This window comes from Gordionus sp. m RMFG-2023, chromosome 2, assembly GCF_954871325.1.
Source record: "Gordionus sp. m RMFG-2023 chromosome 2, tfGorSpeb1-WG-v2, whole genome shotgun sequence".
Lineage (NCBI taxonomy): Eukaryota > Metazoa > Nematomorpha > Gordioida > Chordodea > Parachordodidae > Gordionus > Gordionus sp. m RMFG-2023.
Window position 1 is genome coordinate 7,106,646 of NC_088776.1, and position 15,579 is coordinate 7,122,224.

Here is a 15,579-nt window from a genome sequence, read left to right on the forward strand (position 1 = left end):
ACTATATCATCGATACCTGCTTTATTTGGTAAACACTTTTAAAACAAGACTAACTTAAATTCTCACTAATTTATTATTATGTAGAAATGTTTACCAATTTAAATGACAAAATTTTATTTATAAAACAACATTCCTAAATAAAAATTATAAAAATTGATATACAATTTTATAAAGTTGCATATTTAATATATTAAATTTATTTATATAACTAACTATAAAATATTATGATATCAAATATTAAAATTTATTTAGAATTAAAATAAATATATTTATTTCAATAAAAAAAATCACATTGTTTTATCGATCAAACTCATCTGCCATATTGTAGGCGGTTTCTTGAACAACATTTCAATTATAATTTGCACACATTGGTAAAATTCAAATTTTTATAATACTAATTGAAATAAAATACTTAAAACCCCAAATATTCTATGCATATTCTCTATTAAAAATTATTGAAGATAAATTCTAAAATCCATCATGCCAAAAGCGGTAATTAATATTTTATTTATCTTAATTATAAGATCAACCCTTTGCACAATAAAACTTTATATATAAATATATGTCAAATTTAGTATTTTTAATTATTCAAATAGTGTTTCATATTAAATATATAAATGAAAAAATACATTAAAATATAATATGTTATTATTTTAAATTGAAACTAAGATCAATGTGAGGGTTATGACTATGGATGCTGAGTTGGAGTTTGCCATCCAACCTAACACCACAGGGAAGCAACTGTTTGATCAAGTATTTAAATATTTATAAATTATGATTTTTATACCAATATTATAAATATATTTATAATTACTATCAATATTTCATATAATATAGGACATATTGGTCTTTTATTTTTTGCATATTTTTTTAAAATATTTAATAATAAATTACTTGTTAATTTTATTTTTTAAAACTTTAATTAATTCATATCAAAAAAATCAAACAATTTTAATTTAACAAATCAATGTTTGACAGAAAATATGAAATGGTATTATGCTGTGATATAAATAAGCTCACCAAACTCATATTTATCTTGATCTATTACTGAAATTATTTTGATATGCTTTTCTTATATTTTAATTGTTTCTTATATTATAACCAACTAACTATAAGACATGAATATTACATTTATTCAATTATTTATAAAAAAAATCACAAAATAGATTTATAAAATTATTTAAAAAAAGATTTTATTAATATATCTTTTGTTTAAACATAGATTCTTATTGTATTGTTTTTACATGATGTTTTTTAAATTTTCCTTTACAGAATTTTATTTATTAAAAATTATAATTTACAAAAAGGTATTTTCTATTTTTGCCATTAAAATTCTCAGGCCATAATGCATATGTATTTTTTTGAAATGCTTGTTAACTTCTTCGCTTCAAGATAAAATAATAATAGAATCCTCTTAAGAATTATAAAGCTTATATTATTTTGAGAAAATTATTTTTTCAATAGATTTTTTTATCTTAATTAAACATTAAATAAATTTTAACCTTGAAACCTTGAAAATGGCTTTTTATTATTTACGTTATTGTTTTTTTCTTCTCATGATAAACTTTTTTTGTTTATTAAATTCTTTTCAGATTAAGGGGTATTAATTAGTTTATATTTTTGAATATTCAAATTTGATTTGTATTTATAATGTAGGAGATATAGGTTGAGATGGATAGGCTTAAATAGCTATATTTTAACTGATTTTTAAAAACTGCTAACTTAATATTTTAGCCAGAAAAATATTACCGCATAAGCCTCAAAATTTCACTTATACATTCAATACTTTTTACCACCTGTGAGCAAAATCTGCAGACTTGTAATAGTTTTCTGGATAAAATATTGAGTTCACCATTTTTAAAATAAATATTTTTCAAGCGTTTTTCATAACGATTAATTGGAAAGTTCTAATAAACACTTGAGTTAATAATTTATTAATATATTACTAATCATAAATTCCAATTTTATTAAATAATAACTAACTCAATAAGCTTAAACTCATAATTCTTTAAATCCTCATCTTTCCCTAATAAAACACCTTCAAGAGAATAGCTTCAGGATTTTTTTCCTAGTCTAAGCATTGAACTTCAGTCAAAATAATTTAATAGTTTACTATACCTCAGCCTCAATATGTAACCTCAGCCCAAAAAATGATGTTATGGTTGTATATGTAAAGATAATTTATCATGCAACAAATAATTTTCATTAAACCGAGTATATTTTTTTGCCATCCCAGACAACATAGGCCTAAAACGAATTATTCTATTATTATTTTTTGGAATATGAAAAACATTTGATTATGAATGAAGTAAAAAAAAATTGATAGATCGAAATCATTCTTAAATATTTTAATATTCATCCGTAACCCCCTATTTATTATTTTTTTAACGTTATTATCACATTGTCGAAATTAGCGCGATATCCCCCTTCATAGTTACGATATCCGCTTAATTGAGGCGGGTTACTCATTGTTATGGATCTATATCGCGCCTACTATAAATGCTGCCTTACCCTGCGTTCACGATTATTGTGAATTCGCATAGAAGTATACAAAAATGAATGTATAATTATATTTATATGATATTTTGTGTACTTCGCCACGAATTCGTGCTTCTCTGGGAACGCAGGGTTAGGCCTCGTTATAGTGAGCGTGAGCGCATATCGCCCAAACGACCGCGACATGTATAGCTGGGTATTTTTCAAGAGCAAACAAATAATTGGCAATTAAAGTATATAATCTATATAGATGTAATTCATTTCATCGCAACTCGCACTCAAATTTTTACCTATTTTTGCTTGTTTTTGAAAGATACCCAGCGATACAGGGTTGCATCGCTTTAGCGATACGCGCTTACTACAAACGCTACCATTTTTTTGTCCTTTTCGACGTTATTCCTTATTAATTTAAATGTATTCGAGTTTTAAATTATTTTTCATCTTAATAATTGTTTCGCAAATCTTCTTCATAATTTCACTTTAATTCACTTCTTTCGTTTGTTTTCCCATATTTTTTTTTAATATGTAACAAAAGCGAAAAAAGAAGTTTATAAAAAAATGAAGATTATTTTTTAAAAAAAACTTTTATACAAAAAATATAAATAAATTTCAATATATAATATATAATATGGGTAGTGTATGTTTATTAAAAACATAATATATTTTTTTTATATATAAATTAAATATTAAATGTAAATTATTTGACATTGTAACCTATAATAAATAAAATTAAAAAATTTTTTTAGATTTAATAAAATAAAATATTATGGATTAACTCGATAAATTCTTAACACAAATTTTTCAAAAGAAATTTTTACATGGAAGATTTATCCTTTAAAATCGAGAAAAAAAAAGACAGCGTGGCGGCTGTTGTCAACTTGTTTTAATTGGGAAACTCTTTTCATTTCATCACGAATTAATCCTTGCGTTTTGTTCTTTAAAACAAGGTTAATTTTAAATGTATTGTTTAAAAAATTTTTTTAAAAATTAAACTATAACGAAAACATTGTAAAAGGTTTTTCGCCGTGGATGATATTTTTCTCAATTATCGGATAGGATTATGTATATATTTTTATATACATGTATCAGTTTTTTGTTAATTAATTTCTATTTTTTCCCTTTTTAATTATTATTTTTTGATTAAAAGAAATATAATTTTATCAAATGGAATCATTACTTCGAGAGGAGGATGAGGAAGGGGGGGTGTGGGATATTGTAAAATTAAGATTCGTAATTAAAGTTATTTGTTTTGTTCTTATAACATTTACATAATTTGTAAAATGAAACGCAATATCTGAATAAGAGATAGAGAAATAAAATGGATATTTTGCGCTTATTAATTAATGATGTATTAACCCATATTATTTGTTTTATTTTCGATAAAAATGTATTTGAGATAAGATTTGAGGCTTCTTTTTTTTTTATTGGCCGATATAAATACGAATTTGTCAATTTATTGCGATTTAAAATGCATTCTTTTCTTAGAAAGAAAGAAACTAACATAAGATTTTTTGAGCTCGATTCAAACGTAAATTCTAGAAATTCTCGTTCCTGAGTAGCAAAGTTTGATCAAATCGAACAGTAAAGATTGCTTAAGGGGGAGGTGGCTCACTAAGTCATTCAATTACCATGTTTAATACTATATTTATTCATTATTTTTTTCGTGTAAATTTTTATTTTTATTTTTTCTAAAAAAATAAATAAGAAATACAATATTGTTCTTAGGGGTATTTTGAATTAAAAATATTTTGTATTACATATTCTTTTTTTAAAAACAGAAATCATACTTGATAAGTTGATTAGCCCCCCTGGAGGTGCTAAAAATATGCAACATTTTTTTCTTTACACATATTATTTGGAAAGAAAGTTATTATTTTGTCGAAGAAAAAAAAATTGAGGAATTAAAAATAATTTTGTAGGTGTACCATTTTTAAAAAAAATTATATTTATTTGCTTTTCATGTGACAATAATATAATAACCGGTCAAATAAGTTTCACTTTTTTTAAAAAAATATTTATTATATAAATATATAGATTAAGTGTTACATTTTTTATGTCATTTTTCTCTTCTTTCCTTATAAGTAATAATTTAAAACCATAAGCAAAATATAAATTATTAGTTTTTTACATCATCGATATGATGAATATATTTATTACATAAATAATTTATGAACTAAAATACAATTTTGTTTGTTTGTATCCATAAAATAATACTTTTTAAAAGAAATGTGTGTCTTAGTTTTCTAATTAATTAATATTAGTTTTTCTTTTTTCTCATTCGATAGTAAATATAAGATTAAATGTGCATTGCCGACTACTGGTCTAATTACCATGATGTTTATATCAACATTAATCTTTCACTGAGGAGAAGAGGTTTGACTTAATACAGTAAGGTTCTAGTGTTAAACGGCTAACTCAATATTAGTCAGAAAAATATGGTCTAAGCCTCGAGATTTCTATAATATATGTCTAGACCTTTGTTCCTTGTATGAACAAAATCTTCAGGCTTGCGTAATATTTTTCTGGATAAAATATTGAGTTATCCGTTTTTAAAAATCGGCTCAAACGAGCCATTTAACAACACTAATAGGTTCCTTCCAAGAGCGGTTTTATATATATCGAAACCATAACTAAAGAGTTTCCTGGTTAAAACTCTAATGGTCCTCAAGGGTAATCGGGATTTTATGAATATATGAGAATTCTGGAATTCTATATATTCAAATTATTTTTTATTGTTCTTTAGTTTCAATTGATAATTCTTATTTCTTTTTTTTGTGTGACGCATTTTATTAAAAATGTCTTTTCTTTTTTCTCTTATCTTTTTCATTCAAGGAAATAATCCATAATATAAAATATTAATAATAATCATAACGAACAGAACAACTAAAAAAAAATGGTTCCGGTTCGAAATATTTTCTTCCAAAAGTAATTTCCGGTTTCTGGAAATGGCTTTGTTTCCGGTTCTTAGATTCTTTTTATTCCAGATTTCGACCGTTTAAGTTGAATCATTTGACCAGGTTTTCTAGGGTTTTAATTTTATTTTAAACTATGAAGTTCTACTCAGATTGTTTCTTTGCATGTTGACAGCAATTAATTTCTCCGATATATTCATATCTTATAATGCCAATCAGTTTTTCAAAAAATTCAATCAAAATTCATATGTTTTGTTTAAAATAATTTCTAACCTTTTTTTAATTATAAATTTACTAATATACTCTTCTTTATTACACTTTGTAATCATGTATCAATATAATTATTCAAAAAACATTACGATATCACTAACATAAAAAAGATAAATATTATATAGTTTTTTTAGAATCTAAGCCTCAAATTGATCCGAGTGTTTAATAATTTTACTATTCGTATTTTTATTCATAATTCGAATCGAATAACGGATATATATTTTTTTAAAATCTGAGCTTATGGAAATAAAAATTTGTTATTTCTTTACTGCTTAGAGAAGACCTCCTAAATATTTAAATCCTAAATAATATTGTTTTGCTTCCATTTTTTCAAAACTATATCCACCCTTTCCCCTAACCCGATTAAAATTTTACTCTTAACCCAGAGTTGAACTTAATACCATCGAAATTTTTTCGATCTTTGGGCCCCTGTGCATAAGGTAATGATATTGCACAGGTTGACATGATAAACAAATTTACCATAAAAAACGACCAAATTTTATTAAAATGCAATAAGTTCAATTTTGAATGATACATTAACGAATGGAAGTTTAGTCTAAATCATACCCTACTTGGCACAGAATTACCTGTTAATTTCAGAATATTGTTTCCACTGGGATTGAACCAAGGTTTAAGCTTGTTGGGATTTCTTAATCTAGACCTCAGCGCCCTTCCTGACTCACATGTCACTTGAAAAAAAAGGTTTTTTATGTATAATAATTTCACCACAAAAAATCAATAACAGCAACTAGAAAAGGATTTTAAAATATCGAATGAGTCACATTCAGCTAGTTAAACGGCTTGATTTATCCATTTTAAAAACGGTTAATTCAAGATTTTGGCTAAAAGTAAGTTAATTGATTTAGCTTCTTTTAAATCGGCTAAATGGAGCTGTTTAACAACACTACATTCATCCATAAACTTTACAAATATTTTAATTGAGATATATTATCTACCTTTGAAAAATATTAAAAAAACGAAATAAACTTAACCATTCGTGGAAGTTAAGCTGGTTTTATTTTAAAAAATAGAAAATATTGATATTTTTTTACAACATTGATTCAAGGATAGATGGTAAATTAAAATCAATATAAATATCGGATCGGTATCGAATCGATTTTTTAAAATAATATCGAATAGGTAAAAAAATTTATTGATTGGCTCAGCCCTATTGATATGCTCAAAGTAGTAAAATATTAAATAAATATCATTCAATATATAATATTTAAATTTTTAAAATTGTATATTAATTAATAAATATTGTAAGAGCGTTAACGTAAAAGCGAAATCAACAAAATAAATATTAGCGCGCTAATTTAACAACGTTTGCAGCCGCTGCACACTATCATCACTCTTATGCACAGGGGGTGGGGTAGTGAATACTTATAATAGAGGTCTGCAAAAGTGAGCCCTGGCCGGGTTCGAGCTGAGATGAGCCTCATATTTAAAAGAAGCGGCCCGGGCGGTCGGGCTTAAATTTTGAAATATGTTATAAAATTTTTGGAAAGAAACAAGGCGACAATATTTTACATAGTTTGTAGTATAATTTATATAAAAAATATATGAAAAATTTAATATCAATTATATTAAGTTTAAATGTTCATAAAAAATTTGTCTGAAATTTGTAGGGTAGGTATTTCCAACATGACGGCACACATTTTAGGGCAAAGTGCTCAAAAAATGATTTAAAGTTGAAAAAATAACACATTACCGGAATAAAAATATTGCCGCTAACACATATATATATACGTTAAAAAGCATCGATGCCGGGTGAAAAAATGTGATTTATATTGCTCATAATAAACGATACTATTTATAAAAAAAGATAAAAAAAACTCGATTATGTTCGGTGTAAAAAAAGAGTAGATAAAACCTTAATGAAATATATATGAATTTCTGTATTTATATAAATTCGGGCCTGGCCTGGCGGACAATTAAATTTTATGCCTTTCGGGACAAATACAAGAAATTTCGTTCGAACTTGAGAAATTAGGTCCGACGCAGATCACCAATTTATAAACCTTTACTTTAAACGTATTGAATTGAAGGTTCAAACTTTCCGTTGGGCAGTATTGTATTTGGTTTCCGCCCTTTCATTTAATGAGCAACGTTTACGCTCAAAAATTTCACTTGCCTTTTATTTTATTCTTTAAATTAAAGATTTAAATATATTTCTCGATCGAGCGAGATTTTACGTCTTATTTGTATTTTATTATTTTTTTTTAATGCTAATTTTAATTTAACAATTTTATACACCAACTAAAAAGAAAAATTAAATAAATTATATAATTTTTTCCATTTTTTTTTTAAAAATAAAAAGACTAAGAAAATTATAAAAATGTTTTAATCACCCCTAAAGGTGAAAAGCAACGTGTACAGCAGTTTCGAGAGGAAGCATAAAATTATAATTTTACGTGTAATTAATTTTCTCATTTACTTTTGCTTTTTTTTTTGTTGTTGCATATAATAAATGCATATTTTAAATACTCTACCTGTTTTTTTTCCTATATTTTCATGATTTATTCTTCTTTACCGTAAACCTTTATCTGATTGGGTCCCCCTCCCTTCCAACTGATTCTCGGGTGATGACGGAAGTATTTCTCGTTAAATTTTTACGAAGTATCTTTTTTTATCGCCGGGAATTTCCGTAATAATTTATATCGAAATTTCTTTATTTTTTTTGTACTTTAGTTTTATAAATTACGTTAAAAAAAAATTGTTTACTTCCCTTTTTTATAAGCGATATTTTTTATAAATCGTTGCACTTTCCGAAATTTTCATATTATTGACCCGGATTTTTAATGGCCTCGTAATTGGATTATTTAATTTCTTATTAACTTATATCTTTCTAAGGGTGCTCACCTCATTGAACTGACCGCTTAGGTCCCTTTTTGCCAAAATCACATGTTTATTGACCAAATTGTATCCTGAGTGGTCCCCTCTTAGAGGCTTACATATATTTATTACTTATTTAAGAAGATTTCAATTCAACCTTAATAAATTTTGACAGATTTATAGTAATTTAATCCATGTTAAATACATTTTCCTATTCGCTCCTTTTTAATTGTATGATTCTTGTTATGTTAGAAAACCATTAAACATATAAATAAATGTTTTATATTAAAAAAGTTAGAACCAAAATTAGATGACATGAATATAAAAATATTATTTATTGCACCTAGAAAACCCCGCCATAAAATTATTCACCACTGCATCTTTTAAATACTAAATATTTATTTTAAGTTGTCAGGATTTAGGTTTCCATTAAATTTAAAATTGTTTGGTTTGGTAAATATGATTCATCTTTCGCAAATTTTTTTTAATCTTGTCACTTATCATTTTCCCTGCCAATCAAACATCTAATTCGATATCTTATTTATTTGTAATAGGTTGTCAAGACTATAGGACTGAGGGAGATTTGGTTTTTTGGTTTGCAATACGTCGATACCAAAGGCTTTACCACGTGGCTCAAACTCAACAAAAAAGTTTTAACAACAAACATTTTAAAATTTTCACAATTTGGGAATAATAACACATTTTACTCAACTTATCCCCGCCTTAAATTACACGCCTTCCCGCGTTTTTTCCCCTTTCATCTTTTGAATTTTTGTTTTTTCTAAATTTTTTTAAAATTAATTTTACGAGAATTACCTTTAAAATAAAATTGGTAAATAATAGAGAAATATATATTTTTTTACAACTAATATTAATTAATTAATTTAGACAAAGAAATGTAAATCGTTATAAAATGGCCTTGGATATTAAAAGATTTTGATTAAAAACATTATACATATATCAATATATTTTTTTTTATATGTGTACCAGTGTAGCTTGGAAATTTATAGAAATTTATTTTTTTTATCATAAAAAGGTATAAAAAAAATCATTTCTATGACTCATATCCATATTTTTTATAAGCATATCTACTGTTGTTTCTGTAGTAATCGATATAACATAAATAAGGGAGGAGGAGGGATTATAGTGGAAAAATGTAGGAAACATGATCTGAAAAGGTCCTGCCGAAGTGAATAAATTTTTCGTTCTCATATAAATTAACACTCCCCCCCCCCCACCATATAAATAATTATAAGCCCGATATTATAAAAAAGGGACCGAGAAGAGTAAGTTATTCTCCTCCAGGAAAATCCTGCATTCGCCTTTATTAATTGGTTTGGATTCGGAGTTATCCATACATTTTGTTATTACATCCTTATTTGGACTTGGTGTTCACTATCAATTTCATCTTGTGATACACACATGTATTGTCGATAAGGCCAATTTAATTACATTTGTTTGACACCTGACCAAAATAATACGATTAATCACAATCAATTAATTTTTTTATATATATTTTACCCGTTAGGTATTAACACAAGATATGAAAAAAGAGATTCCATTACAGTTCAAATTCAGGGCTAAATTTTTCCCCGAGGATGTTTCCGAGGAGCTAATACAAGAGATCACCAAAGTAACTTATTATTAATACGCCCATTCTTTTTAATTAATTTTTTTTAAAAAAAATAGTTTTAAAACTTTAAAAAAAGAATTATAGAGGGTTAATGTAACAATTGCCTAAGGTTAATTATCGAGAACGCTTCCCCCTCCTAAAAAAATTTATTTTTAAATATGGGTGCAACTAGTGCTGTTTACGGTTCGATTTCTCGGGCTTTCGTCGATATATGCCCAATTCTGCTTCGTCTATGAAGAAATAGGCTTGCATAATATTTTTTTTGCCTACAATATTGGGTTGTTTTTTAAAAATTCTAATCGTTTAACGAACGCTTGCAATCTTTTAAGGAATGTAAGAAAAAGAGTTCATAGCTTTAGTGATGTCACCTCAAGGCACTGTAACTTTGTCCCAATTATATGGATGAGTATACCTAGTCATCTATTATTCATAAATATATTTATAGAATGCTTAATTAAATGCCTTAGCATTACTTTTTATTACCTATATATTGATTTTTTTTTTCACGGCTTCCCGAAATATCGTTGTTTAAAATATTTTTCTAATTAAAAAGGTTATATTTTTAAAAATAAAAAAAATGCTTTTCGTAAACGAGAAATTTATGAGAAAAAAATATAAAATATGGCGGAAGAATAGTAAATGGATTTTTTTAAAAATTTCATTTTAATTATTTATTCTATAAGAGGATATCTTTTTAATTTTTCGAAATAATATGTTCGTCGCATTGTTTTTAAATGGCATGATAATATTTGCCTATTTTTGATGATGTAAAAATTTACATGGTTGAGCAATGATTTAGTAAAACCGCCCTATTTGAGCCGATTTTAAAAACGACCAACTCAATATTTTAGTCAAAAAAATATCGCCTAAACCTCGCAAACCTTTGTATCATCTATGAGCGAAATCGTCTGGCCTGCATAATATTTTCTAGATAAAATGCTGAGTTAGCCGTTTTTAAAAAAGCGGCTCTTATGCAGTGTTGTTAAACGCTACTTTTAAAAGTAGCGCGCTATCGCTACCGCTATCGTTTTCAAATGAGTAGCGTACTATTAGCTACTTTTTACGCTACTTTGATTTTTTTTTTAAATATTTTTTTTTACGTAACTTTATTTCCAGAAATAAAATATTGATATAAAAACATGACTATAATTTGTTACATATATATATATAATTTATTTATTATTGCATTTTAATAATAATAACATTTCGGTACTGTCATCCCCAAGTCTAGAGCGACGATCAGAAAGTATAAGCTTTGCCATACTAAATAATCGTTCAGCACTAGCATGGAGGGAAACGCAGTATTTAATTTAATAAACAAACTTTTTATATGAAAAAAATCATCAAAAATATTTAAATTAGTATTTTTAGATTTAAAAAAAGCATCTAGAGGTTCAATAATATTATTATTATTATTATTTATTTCAAAAAAATCGTCTATGGAAGGCTGCGGTTTCGATCTTGCTATAGTATCGTGGTTAGGCATGCCATTTTTTAACGTTACCATCAGCCTATCAAGTTGCCCTTTAGATTCAGTCAAATTAATGTATGGCCAATTTAACTTGAAACTAGGATGAACGATAGCAGCTATTACATTATCATCATCATACAGATCTGGAAATCTAATTTATATAAAGCGATTGTATTTATTATAAAAAAAAGAAGAATACCATTTTAATTTTTAAAATTTAAATTTATCTGAGATTTAGATTCATTTATAAAAAAAATATTAAAATAGCAATAAATTATGGTAAATAAAAATTTTAAAAATATAATTATTATACACAAGGTAATTAATAATATATTAATTTTGAATTTTATATTAATTAATAATTACTATATATTAATATTATAGATTGTGTTGTAAATTAAGCCAATTTAAATTATGGCTAATCAAGCAATAAATCATTCATTTTATATAATTGTATAATAGTAAATAAAAATAAAGTTTTGACCTTTTCGCAATGCCTTTTAGCATAGACTCTACCAGTGGTTGGCAAAATTTTAGATTATTGATTCTTTTGAGCTTGGTAATTAATATACTCAGTGTGGGCACATCATATCCCATGCTCATATTATCTTGCCCTTCTAAGATTTTAAGTGAGGCAGCAACATATTGCAAAACCTAAAAAATAAAAATGGTTAAATATCAGTGTTGTTAAAAATAGCGCGCTACTTTTTTCAGTAGCGGTAGCTATAGCGCGCTACTTTTTTAAAATAATAGCGATAGCGGTAGCTCGCTACTAATTTATAAAAATTATTAAAATATATTTTTTATAAAATCTAAAATTATAATCCTTTTATTTAATTTAATTTTGAATATTTAAATTTATATTTAAAAATATATATTATTGTTATATATTAGATATAAACAGTTGTTAAATAGCAATCTGTATTTAATTTATATTTCGCGCATTCATTAAATTATATATTTTTGAAATTCCGTTATTGGTATGTCCTTGCTTTTATCTTATTTTATATTTCATTTTACATTTTATATTAAGCATTATAAATCTTGTTATGTGTGAGATTGTTGAAGATATTGAAATTTCTTTGGAAAATGAGCAAAATATAGATGATCCTTTCCCAAAATTCAAGAAATACTTTAACCTTGAAGAAAAAATTAATACTGGATATCGATTTCGGTGCAAGATGTGCCGCAAAATTATCTCATCAAATTATACGAGCAGCTTTAATTTGAAAAAACATTTAAAGGTAAAATATTAAACAAATTTAATAGCAATGTGTAGGCTAATCTTTAATTTTTAAAATAAATTAAAATCAAAAACCAATTATTTTTTTTATATATTCATAAATTTTATCTAAATTATTTAAAACATTTTAAAATAGTTATTTCAATCATTTTTATGTATACTTATCTCCTACAAAATTTTTATTCTAAGTATTTTATTATTTTAGACTGTGCACATAACAAATTATAAAGAGATTGAAAAATATACAAAAGTTTTGGGGTAATGGAAGAAGATAAACCCACTTCCAAATCAAATTTAATACAAACAAAATTAACCAATTTGGATTTATCAACACCTGGTGTATCCCAAAAATTGGCTGACAAAGTCATTATGAACTTTATAATAGATACAGTTCAACCATTATCCTTGGTGGATAATGATTCTTTTATAAAGATGATAAACACTTTTTCTCCACGGACCAAGATCATCCTAGTTTCAAGTTAAATTGGCCATACATTAAATTGACTGAATCTAAAGGGCAACTTGATAGGCTGATGGTAACGTTAAAAAATGGCATGCCTAACCACGATACTATAGCAAGATCGAAACCGCAGCCTTCCATAGACGATTTTTTTGAAATAAATAATAATAATAATAATATTATTGAACCTCTAGATGCTTTTTTTAAATCTAAAAATACTAATTTAAATATTTTTGATGATTTTTTTCATATAAAAAGTTTGTTTATAAATTTAATTCTGCGTTGCCTTCAAGTGCTAGTGCTGAACGATTATTTAGTATGGCAAAGCTTATACTTTCTGATCGTCTCTCTAGACTTGGGGATGACAGTACCGAAATGTTATTATTATTAAAGTGCAATAATAAATAAATTATATATATATATGTAACAAATTATAGTCATGTTTTTATATCAATATTTTATTTGTGGAAATAAAGTTACGTAAAAAAATAAAAAAAATCAAAGTAGCGTAAAAAGTAGCTGCGCGCTACTCATTTGAAAACGATAGCGGTAGCGAAAGCGCGCTACTTTTTTTATAAAATAGCGGTAGCGATAGCACGCTACTTTTTTTATAAAATAGCGGTAGCGATAGCGCGCTACTTTTAAAAGTAGCGTTTAACAACACTGTTAAATATAATATAATATTATTTACTAATTAAAAATACTTCAGTATATTCTTTAATAAAAGTATGCTCCTCCACATTAAAATACTGTATTCCCATTTGATCCAATATATAATTCATTTCCATTTTTTTCTCATCTAGAAACAATGCTAAAAGTTTCATAGCATTGTAAACACTATTCCATCTTGTAGTGTTTGGTGTCAATAAATAACGTCCTAATTTTTTTTTGAAAATATCAGACGTCTTTGATGACTTATTTTGTTTATTCCAAAGAGCTTGGCATTTATGTAGATCTTGATACTCTTTTAAAATCCTCATTTAATAATGCTTCTTTAGCATCCACTGTCGCAACTAAATTTAGGTTGTGGCAGGAACAACGATGATGGCTAGGTAACATAGAAGACTTTATTGAAGATCCTAAATAATATAAATTATATTTTATATTGGTGAAAAATTAAATATAAAATAATTTAAAACCAAGGATGTCATGAACATCAATTATCTCAAACTGCATTTCATCATCCTCTTCTTGTTCTCCATCTTCAATATTTTTGTCAGGAATATTACTAGTATTGTTATTATTATTATCTTCCCCAAATATTCTATATTATTTATATCATATTATAATAAAATTATAATAAATTTAAACCTGAAGGCCTTCAGAAATTAGACCCATTATCCGTAATCATCTTACAAACCATGTTTTGAATTTTGTAAGACCTATGGATTTCTGCAATAATATTGGCTAGAATGTCATCTGACAGCCAATTATTCTCTTTAGAGCTAACGCTACAGATTTTCGTTTAAGATTTTTAGGATCAATCCAATGTGCAGTTACTCCTAAATAAGCTCTAAAAATATGACATATTATAAATCAGAAAATAAACATTTTTACCTTCTATTGTGAGTCCAGCAATCTGCCGTTGTACAGACGTAGGAGACATCTGATAGATTTAATATCAAAGATTCTTTCATTTCCTTAAAGCTCTCCAAAATTCTTGCCATCAATGTCTGCCGGCAAAATATCTTGGTCCGTGGAGAAAAAGTGTTTATCTTTATAAAAGAATCATTATCCACCAAGGTTAATGGTTGAACTGTATCTATTATAAAGTTCATAATGACTTTGTCAGCGAATTTTTGGGATACACCAGGTGTTGATGAATCCAAATTGGTTAATTTTGTTTGTATTAAATTTGATTTGGAAGTGGGTTTATCTTCTTCCATTACCCCAAAACTTTTGAGATATTTTTCAATCTCTTTATAATTTGAAGTGTGCACAGTCTAAAATTATAAAATACTTAGAATAAAAATTATGTAGGAGATAAGTACATAAAAATGATTGAAATAACTATTTTAAAATGTTTTAAATAATTTAGATAAAATTTATGAATATATAAAAAAAATGATTGGTTTTTGATTTTCATTTATTTTAAAAATTAAAGATTAGCCTACATAGTGATATTAAATTTGTTTAATATATTACCTTTAAATGTTTTTTCAAATTAAAGCTGCTCGTATGATTTGAAGAGATAATTTTGCGGCACATCTTGCACCGAAACCGATATCCAGTATTAATTTTTTCTTCAAGGTTAAAGTA

General features: G+C 25.9%; 1 protein-coding gene across 2 annotated transcripts in view; it reads left to right on the plus strand.

Annotated features, from left to right (window-relative positions):
- Positions 1-254: 254 nt before the first annotated feature.
- LOC135923557 (radixin-like) overlaps positions 255-15,579 on the plus strand; it is a 28,366-nt gene continuing 13,041 nt past the window's right edge. The window contains exons 1-5 of one of the 2 annotated variants that reach the window (XM_065458368.1): positions 255-371; positions 462-492; positions 670-753; positions 9,068-9,163; positions 10,042-10,146. In XM_065458368.1, coding sequence (XP_065314440.1) covers positions 481-492; positions 670-753; positions 9,068-9,163; positions 10,042-10,146 — 297 coding nt within the window. In that variant the 5' untranslated portion in view covers positions 255-371; positions 462-480. Of the gene's footprint in view, positions 372-461; positions 493-669; positions 754-4,065; positions 4,070-9,067; positions 9,164-10,041; positions 10,147-15,579 lie in introns of those variants that run through there. The other variant, XM_065458369.1, reaches the window with a different exon arrangement.